General features: G+C 40.4%; 1 protein-coding gene across 1 annotated transcript; it reads left to right on the plus strand.

Annotated features, from left to right (window-relative positions):
• Positions 1-371: 371 nt before the first annotated feature.
• tmem41b (transmembrane protein 41B) lies at positions 372-9,118 on the plus strand. Its single transcript, XM_079998072.1, has 7 exons — positions 372-512; positions 4,042-4,141; positions 4,593-4,721; positions 6,359-6,452; positions 6,741-6,845; positions 7,041-7,179; positions 7,306-9,118. The coding sequence occupies exons 1-7, from the start codon at positions 455-457 to the stop codon at positions 7,473-7,475; spliced, it is 795 nt and encodes a 264-aa protein (XP_079854198.1). The 5' UTR covers positions 372-454; the 3' UTR covers positions 7,476-9,118.
• The last annotated feature ends 1,149 nt before the right edge of the window (positions 9,119-10,267 follow it).

Consider the following 10,267-nt stretch of genomic DNA (forward strand, 5'->3'; position numbering starts at 1 on the left):
ACGCATATAAAAAGATATAGACATATATATACTGTACACACATATACACAGAGACACATAAAACAACAGCAGTGATTTATCTGTTCATTGTTCTGCCAATATTTGTCTATTCTACTAATACATCAAATGTTCTGCTGTATAGCTACTCATCCATCAATAACTCACACCTGAGAATCGATATCGAGTGACGCTCCAAGCTTCGTTTTGACGTCAACAGTCGCGCGGCAGTTGGTCGTACACCCAGCGCTCCATGCGACCCTCGGTACCCCGTCGAGGCAGCAGGGGGCGCTGTTGTTAAAAAAAAACAGCCGCGACGCGCTCGACGCCAAGGTCGAAGGTCGCCGTGGTCACGTGACCTAGACCGGCAGCGGCAGGACGGTACGGGGCCGGTGCAGTCACCGTGTGGCTGGAACAGCTGTAGCCGGTGCTCAAACACCCGACCTTCCGTCCCAACATGGCAACAAAGCGGCGAGTCAAGCAACCGGGAGACGCGAATGACGACGTACATAAAGGTAAAGCTGTGAGCCGACATTAACAATGTAACGGCGGGGGGAATGGGGAACGGTTTGTGGTAGCTTAGCAGTAAGCACCAGGGTGGCTAGCCGGGTGTCTAGCTCTGGGCTATACCCCTTCCCCACTGCGCCAAAACCCCGCTCACACCCGGCATTTGTCATTGGTGGGAAAGGTAACACCCGGTTTTCAGTCCCGGGACGAATGACCCTGCAATAACCACAGATTTGCGTCGGCTCCGGCATCAACAGGAAACCCGGGTCGATGCGCTCCATTTGGCCCCGTTACCGGCGCGTTGGAGTTCCGGAAGTTGGCGCATAAACAGACAGGACCACCCGTGTATCACTCGATAATTTCAGATCCCATTTAGAATCCAAAATCACGAGTTGTTGACCTCCCCCCCCCGCATGGGGGACCATGGCGTGTTTTGAGCGTGGGGATCGCACCCCGGGGGCCACAGCCGGTCTCCGAACCCCGCCGCCGATGGACTGCGCGTCGGTCCCATGGCGATCCAGTTGATAAGCGGTTCTTTTTCTCGATTCTCTTTTGAACGGAGGGAACCGAGTCTCGCTGGGTGTTGAGACGTTTCTGCCAAAGTTTACAGTTTTATGTCGTTGTGTAAGATGCTGCCTCCGCCACTTTTTTTTTGTTCCCAATCACGCTGGAACCGTGACACGCCCCTTTTCCGACGTGTCCGGGACATCGAAGGTGACGCACCAGAAATTACGGCGTTTCTCCTGGCAATGGGAAAGGTGTCAGTCACCTATTTTAGCGGGTGTACACCCGTTTAAAAATGCCCGGTATTCCCGCAAATCTTGGTGTAAAAACGGTATTAGGCAGAGCTTCTTTGGGTGAAGTGACCCATCATTAAAACGTGCTACACCTAGTGGTTCTCAACGTGGGGTCCGCCCCAGCAAAATGACCAATGGATAAACTTCACCATTAGAGAATGTACATTAATAATTGTTTTGATCATAGTTTTGCTGTTAACCTTTTCATTTTAGAACAGCCAGGTGTGGAAATTACTGAATCATATCTATAAACATCGTCTCAGATTGCAGTCCCCCAGATGGGTGTCAGACTGGTCTTAAAGTGGAAAAAATGTTGTGAATCACTGGACTACTTCCTATTGAAATAAGAACAAGGTCCAAAGCAAAATTACAATGCATTTTGGGGGTAGATATTTATTCACCACAAATGTTAATCATAATGTGGATATTATGATCCTTCCATGAGCCATTTGGCCATAGGGTCCATTTTATAATTTCAGAATTTTTAATAACAGAATATATATATTTTTACATTTTATAATTTAATATACATGTAAAACTTCCCAGAAAATCATTTTCCCGCCTCAGGCACAAAAGCCTTATTTATATATCATCCATTATCCACTCAGAATTGTGGCGGGGTAGAACATTTAATCCTAAAATGGTTGCCACACAAAACATATGGTCAGGGTTAAATTCGTTAGATCATAATTAACAGTAAATAACATGTTGTTTTTTCAAAAAATCACATAATTTATTTAAACTGTTTTCTGTATCAATTATCAGTGACAGGCTGGGGAGGTCATGCTTGACAGATCCTATCAAACATTATAAAACATCAAATTATCAGTAATAAATAATATAACTTGCCAGCTTTTGAATTGCGCTCCTCTGAAGGCTTAAATTATGTCACTTCCCCTTTATGATGTCACTTAAAGCAACAGTTCATAAGTTGGTGTGACAGTTGAAGCAAAACTGAGGGACACAAATAAATGTTTTAACTTAAAACAATGTTTTTGTATTTCGTTTACGTGCTGTGTGGATGGGGAAACAGATTTACTTCTGAAAATAAGAAAATTGCGGTGGTAATTGCGTGTTTTATTCTGTAATAAGTGATGCAACTCTATATACGGACTTGAAAATAAATAGTAGTCTTTTGAAAAAGTAAAAAAACAACATTATTATTTACTTTAAATAACACTTTCTCATATAGTATGTTAGTAGTGAACTTTAAATGATTCGTTTTTAGCTTGGTAAACATATAGGCAGATTAGTCTTTTATTGACTGAATTAAATGTTGTGGACCCAAATGGCACTCCTTTCATGGAAAGACTCACCAAGGACGATGTTAAGAACACCTAAAACAGTCACTGAGTTCAGAAATTTGCATTATTGTAATGCAATTTTAGACTGTAATGCAGCCTTATTGGCGTTCGCCAATCTCTTAGGACCGACTGACCCATGTTCAACTGCTGTTCACATGGAACCCTTCTCCACTTCGGCCTTCAAAGTTCTCGTTTGCATATTTGCTACTACCACCAAGATCTGCAACCTTTAACAATATCACACAAAATCACAACTTATACAATCTCATATCACTATGTCAGTATTATATTGATATATTTCCCACCCCTACTGCACTTATTGGCTCTTACCACTGTTGTTCACATATTACGTCTCTAGTTGGGATCATGCTGACAACACAGGAAATCCAGGCCAGACTTGTCTCCCCTGTTACAAAGCGCTCGGAGCGTTAAGGTAGTCAAATTGAGAGCATAATAAGATTCAAGATCCAAGAGGTTTATTTGCCACATCCATATACATACGTTCATACATATATGCAGTGAAATGTCTTTGCAATGCACCCGGAGATTACGCACAATAAGTTCTAAACCGAACATAATAGCTAACCTAATTTCCACCTAGCTACCTAACTGAAACTAACTGATTCCTAAATCATAATGCAGTTAGTGAATAGAATAATATAAAATAAAATAAAGTAAAGTAAAATAAGACTCAAAAAGGTAATACAGAGTGGGGGTACAAAATAGAAGGGAATATAGTTATGTGAATGGGATAGGCTTTTTGGATATACAGATATGTGCAGTAAAGTGGTATGTGAATAAAGTGTGTGTGGAGATATGCAGTACAGTATACAACAGTACGACACAGCAATCCTGTAACACCGAACAGAACAGTAATACTGCGCAGTATGCAGTAACCCAGAACAGTGATACAGTATGCAGTACAGTATGCAACATTCAGTACAGTAAGGCAGTGGGGCCTATGTGTGTTTCTCAGTGAGGGCCCCTGGTGAGTTCAGAATTGACGGTCCTTATGGTTTGCGGGAAAAAACTCAGTCTCTCTGTCCTCGCTGTGTGACTGCGGAGGCGCTGACCCGACCGCAGAAGCTTGAACAGTCCGTTGTTGGGGTGGTGAGGATCCTTCATGATCCTGCAGGCTCTGCTGCTACACCTCCTGATGTATAAGTCCTGCAGGGAGGGGAGGGTAGTTCCAGTGGTAATAAGGAAACATACCTGATATTGTACATAGGCCATAGAGGCCTAAGACAAATATAATGTAAAGAAAAAATATCTGTACTTTGAAAACACCCAATAATTGATTAGAATTACTTCGAAAAATACAAACTCCTGGTCTCTTAAGCAGTACACCGGAATTCACCTGGTGAGAAACAGCTGTTAATCTGCAGCTTGTTAATCTTGTCGTTTCTCTTTTTTTCCCCTCATGTCAAACCCTGAAGGCGGCTCAGCGCGACTGTCACTTCTAATATTGCTCTCCATCTTTACCTGTTCTGCCTCAGTAATGTACCTGGTCTACAGGAACTTCCCTGAGCTAAATGAGTGAGTTGTTTTCTGAAGTTTTTACAAGGAATTGGATGTGAACACCAACCAGACTCAAATAATAACAACCATCTCTATTAATATGATCTGAAGACATTGATGAAAAGCATCTTTAGTTATAACTAAACATATGAACATCAACAGGAGCTCCTCAGAGCTTAATGAGTAATATGTTGATTTAATTTTTTCAGTGTTAATGACGCACATATCAATAGTTGTTATATCACGACATCCGACTTAAACACATAGACACATGAAATGAAAAAGAATGTCTCAGTCTCTATTGTCAACTTTTTGAAACCTCAAAGTTTGCTGGAGTTCAGACTTCATTTCCCATGAGGTTGCATTTGACTTTATGGACCCTTTGCACAGTTAAGAACAGAAAAAGCTTGAAATCTCTAATACCACCTTCTCCAATCATCTACAATTAATTATCATTTTTTTATTTCAGTGATGAAATGGAGAAAATCAAGATTCCCAAAGACATGGATGATGCCAAAGCATTGGGCACTGTGCTGTCTAAATACAAGGACACCTACTACACCCAAGTTCTGATGGCCTACTTCACTACTTATATCTTGTATCCTTTAAACAAAGCAACTACTGTGTTTTGATCTCAAGTTAGTTTGGCCTAATAGGCTTTTTAATTCTTGTGCAGTGTTTTTCCATGATAAGTTCTTATTGTTTTTCCCAATTAAATTATTGTTGTGATGTTGCATTGCTGGTATACAAGTCTCCAGAAGACTATGTGGCGGTTTTCCCAGACGGTTTAATTTATTCAGGACGAGACAAATTCTAAGCCCCTTTCCCAGATAAAATCATCACATAGAATAAAAATATCCGGCAAAAGCAGTAGATAACAGGAACGTGGGAGGGGGGTGCTCGAGCACCTGCCCCTTTGCCCCTCGATGGCCCATGGTGGCCTTTTTATCATGCGCGTTTTTTTATTTTGAAAGGTCATCTTTAGATCGTCCACACTGATTGCTGGATGCGGAAATGGACAGATTGCAGAATTTTTCATCGAAATGATCGAGTCTAATTTATTTCGACACGGGGGGGGGGGGAATATGGCGATAATTATATTTATTGTTTTATCTCCCGAGACTAATTAAAATTGTGCTTAGCCGGAATTATTTTCACTGGAAATTAGGCGAGCAGAGATTTAAATGTCAGACTTTTCCTGGTCAAATACCAGTAATTACCGGATAACGGAAATGCCAATCTCGGCCTGAGTTTTATTTATAAGAAGAAAAAGAATGGAATTGAAGAACATAAATACATGTCTCTGTAGAGACTGGTCCTGTTTTAGTTTCTCGTCTTTGCAGCCAAAGGTCACGGTTCGGATCGGACTTCAGATCGGATTTCGGTCATAAAAACCCACTATTTGTGCTTTACTTGCATTCGGCATTTTCCGGTAAATGATACTTGGTCGAGAGTGGGAAAATTTACGGAACGACTTTTGCAAAACACTGACACGGCTCCTTTTCCCACATGACACCACTACGGAACATTGCCAGCGTTCAGTACAAGTGGGAAAGGGTCTGCCTAAAATTATTCGTAATGAAAACATGGCTTTCTCAGGCGTTGCTTTATTTAAGATTTATTATTTCTAGACTAGGAAGTCCTAGACTAAGGTGATTAACGACTAGTCGGCTACTGTCAAGGTTGCTCCTGTCTATAACCACCCTTCTGTCTGGTCTTGGTGGTTGTCTTTGAAATACTACAGATAATTATTATCTTAGATACATCCATTAATCCCAAAATAAACCTTTCAGCCTTAACTTGGACCTAGATTAGCTCTAATCAAAATTTTTAAACCAAGGTAAGTCTGAAACTGTTTGAAACCATGTCTTAAAAAAGCTGTTTCGGTTAATCCAGAATAAAGATGTGATTTAGACCAAGATTAGGCCTCGCCAAACCGCCCCATTATGTGTCACAGTAAATGTTTTCTGGGCTATAACAATGAGGATATTCATTCTGAAGAATTCCAATCATGTAATCTTTGGAGACACTTATTTTCGGAGGAATTAAATTTGCATATGTTTCTAATGAAAAGCATCATAGTTGTAGTAAAGGTTTTTTTTTTTTTTTTTGTTATTTTATTATTATTATTTTTTTCGATCACAATAGGTTAACCTCTTAATAGAAAGGCATGAACATGAATTTCTCCAGAACCTTTCCACGTTGTACTGTTTTACCTTGACGCTCCTGCCTCAGCCTTCAAACTTTTGCGATCCCTGGATCCATCTTCCTCAGCATCTTGTCTGGATATCTCTACCCTTTTCCTTTAGCACTTTTCCTCGTCTGCCTGGTGAGTAAGCAAGAATGGTATTAAAAAAATAACGAGTTAATTCTTTAAAAATTACTTATTTTAATAAAAGTACTTTTATTTAATCTAAATTAAAGATCTACTGTTGAGTTATTGTGTGCAACTAATGGTCAATTGGTATAATTTCACCAATTTTAAATTGAATTCTCACAGAATATCATAATGTTATGAAAATATCATAGTATTGCCGAAAAAATGTTTCTCCTGTACGATACAGTGTTATTGGCCTTTTTCCCAATATTTCTGTCTTTTTTTTTTTTTTTTTGCCAGTGCTCTGGTTTAGGTGCCTCCTTCTGCTATATGTTATCTTACCTGGTGGGGAGACCTGTGGTCTACAGATATCTCTCAGAGAGAGCTCAGAAATGGTCTCAGCAGGTAAAATCTTCCATTGAAAATAACAAAAATATGAAGGTAGTGGAAATATTGCTGTTATTTTGTTTGTCTGGCTTATCATGCAGAAAGGGTTCCGCTATGAATTTATTCTTCAGTCCCTTTCATACAGACATGTTGTCTCCCCTAAACAAATCTGTGCCGTTAGATGATGAATGTAACTGATTTTTTTTTTGGCAGGTCGACAGGCATAGAAAACATTTAATTAATTACATCATCTTCCTGAGGATAACCCCTTTTTTACCCAACTGGTTCATCAACATCACCTCGCCTGTCATCAATGTGCCTCTTGGGGTCTTTTTCCTCGGTACATTCTTTGGTAAGTCTACCCCAATCCTCCCTATCCTACTTGTTTTGGCAATCTGATTATTTGCGAAATATCATTATTATGCTGCTGTTGTGTACTATTTACAGAAATATAATTTGCTCATGTATTTAATAATAGGAGTGGCCCCACCATCCTTTGTTGCAATCAATGCTGGCACTACACTGTACAAACTGACTACCGCTGGGGAGGCGGTGTCCTGGAACTCTCTGGCTGTGCTGGGGGTGCTCGCTGTGCTCTCCATCTTGCCTGTCTGCTTCCAGAAGAAACTGCAGCAGAAGCTGGAGTAGAATGTCCTTCTGTGAAGAATCTCATCTGTCTGACTGATCCCACGTCCTCTTCTCACTCAGGAATAGTTTTCACAGCCGTCACTCAAGCTGCTCTGTCCACCTCACTCACATCCACAGCTGCTCATTCCGCTAGGGACTGTTCAGCTCTGCACAAAGAGCGCTCCTGCATCAAAACTGTATCCTGTGGTGGGTTCCTCATGACTTAAGTGTTGAGAGTCCTGATCTTGTGCTTGGTTATGGTTTTTATTTATAATTTAAAAAATAATAATGATGTGGCACATACGTCAACGAAAGTTGAAATGTTCCGTTGTTATTGAAGTACTTCCCCTTTTTTCTTTCTAAATGAGGAGTTGTTTTGTGGTTCTTGGTACACTATTTATGGTGCTCTGTGTGGGATATTCAAGTAGCAATATCCATTTACCTGGATATTCTTTAAAAAATGCAGTTACTCCATGTGTCTATGGCCAGCTTTCCATTGGAAATGGTGTTTATCTCTCACTCTACAGTTCATTGGAATAGATTTCAGTTTTCTATAAAAAATGATGTCGCTTACCTGCCTTGTGGAAAATGAAAGAATAAGTCATGTTTGGGGTTTTTAATGTGACAGGTTGAATTTTAATTTTTGCATATATTTGATATTGCCGCAATATTCAAGTAAGTTCCATATTTAGCATAAAAAAAACAATCCCCTTTGATATTTATGTAACAACATTGTATTAACTCCTAGCCCTATTGAATTGTACCTCAAAGCAATAACATTCACATTTATAGGTTGATTTTAGTTTAAGGAATACTGTGTTCCCCTCAAAGTTTGTGTGGTGGTTGATGATATTTGTAACAATGGAGAAAACAAACCTCACAACTTCTAAAAGGAGAAATCTCTGTTTGCGTTAGTGGGAACATCTGGACTGCCAAGGTTTTTTTTATTTCTTTCCATGCATTGCTTCTCCTTGTTATAACTTATGTTTTCTTATGTGAGCCTTTATATTAATTTAATAACAAATGAATTGTTCTGGTCAGTTGAAAGACCATAAGCACTCTGCTTAGATTTGTGATTTTACGAGATTTGACGCATCAATGCTTTATGAGCAATGCAAGTTTTTGCCACTGTGACAAATTAAAAATCTATAGACTGAGCATTCAAGTATTAATTCAGAGAATGATGGAAACCTAGTCGTGGAGACTCAGGAATTGAAGAATTTGAACTGCTATGCTTGGTCATTATCTTGCAGCAACGCATTCATCTGATTATATTTAATGTTTGAATCTCAGCCCAAATGCAGTAATAACCTGCTAGTTACAGCAGTTGTGTAGCTCTACAGTTGATGTAATTGTGCTTGTAGGCATGTATTTAGTCTTTGCACATTTGTCTTTACTAGTGCTATTGACTAGTGCTATGCCAATTACTAAATCTGTGTGTTTTCCAGGCAGTGGATGACCTGGTTGTACCCTCTTTAAAGACTGCCAATTGTTCTGTGAGGCGTGAGCCACACCTCGCTTTTACAACCTTCCTACTTTAAATAAGCAGTTCAATGGATGGAATTTCGAACTCTTACATCTTTTTCGTGGAAATGCCTGCTGTTTTTTTTGTTTTGTATGGAATGGTTTAACTGATTTTTGCGTTGTTTGATAAAAGCTTTTAATTTCCATTTTTGTGTGATTATTTGTGCGGGATGCTTTTGAATGCTGTGAGGATTTCATGTTTATCTTAAGTCTTATTTATTTAAACCACAAATTCTGAAGGATTTTGTTTTTGAGATTTCTGTTCTCAAAACTGCCCGAGAGATTTACTGGGTCCTGCTGCAAAGAAAGATTTTAATATTCAATACAAAACATTAAAATCACATTAATTAGTTAAGCAACACTTGAGGGCTGTGGATCTTGTGCATTTTTAATGCGAGCCAATAATATGTACTCTTCTCAGCGAAACCATATCCATGAAGTAAAACTACACCGATCAGCCGCAACATTAAAACCACCTGCCTAATATTGTGAAGCTCCCCCTTGGTCTGTGACCCGTCGAGGAATAGACTCTACAAGACCCCTGAAGGCGTCCTGTGGTATGTGGCACCAAGATGTTAGCAGCAGATCCTTTTAAGTCCTGTGAGTTGCAAGGTGCGGCCCCCAAGGATCGGGCTTGTTGTTCCAGCATATTCCACAGATGCTCGATCAAATTGAGATCTGGGGAATTTCTAGGCAAGGCATCACCTTGAACTCTTTGTCCTGTTTCTCAAAACATTCCTGTACAATTTTTGCAGTGTCGCAGGGCACATTATCCTGCTGAAAGAGGCCACTGCCATCAGGGAATACCGTTGCCATGAAGGGGTGTACTTGGTCTGCAACAATGTTTAGGTAGGTGGTACGTGTCAAAGTAACATCCACATGAATGCCAGGACCCAAGATTTTCCAGCAGAACATTGCCCAGAGTATCACACGGCCTCCGCCTCCTTGCCTTCTTCCAATTGTGCATCCTGGTGCCATCTCTTCCCTAGGTAAAGGAAGCACATGCACCCGGCCATCAACATGATGGAAAATAAAATGTGATTCATCAGACCAGGCCACCTTCTTCCATTGCTCCATGGTCCAGTTCTGATGCTCTGGTACAGTCTCCTCCGAGTGCCATTGGCTGGAGAAAGGGATTATCACTGGATGCACGATTTCAGTGATCCTCTTTGCCTTGGCCATAAACATTTTGGTCAAGTCAGCCGAAGACAGGTGCAGAGGTCCGCTCACCCCGTCTGGAGTCTGCCAGCCCCCCATCAGAGCCTTGATGGACGACCTGACAGTTACAA

This window comes from Zeus faber, assembly GCF_960531495.2.
Source record: "Zeus faber genome assembly, chromosome: 3".
Classification (NCBI taxonomy): Eukaryota; Metazoa; Chordata; class Actinopteri; order Zeiformes; family Zeidae; genus Zeus; species Zeus faber.

Coding starts and splice junctions, on each gene's coding strand:
- tmem41b (XM_079998072.1), top strand. CDS start 455: ATGGCAACAAAGCGGCGAGTCAAGCAACCGGGAGACGCGAATGACGAC. Junction 513..4,041: donor GAATGACGACGTACATAAAG/GTAAAGCTGTGA, acceptor CAAACCCTGAAG/GCGGCTCAGCGCGACTGTCA. Junction 4,722..6,358: donor TACTTCACTACTTATATCTT/GTATCCTTTAAA, acceptor CTCCTGCCTCAG/CCTTCAAACTTTTGCGATCC.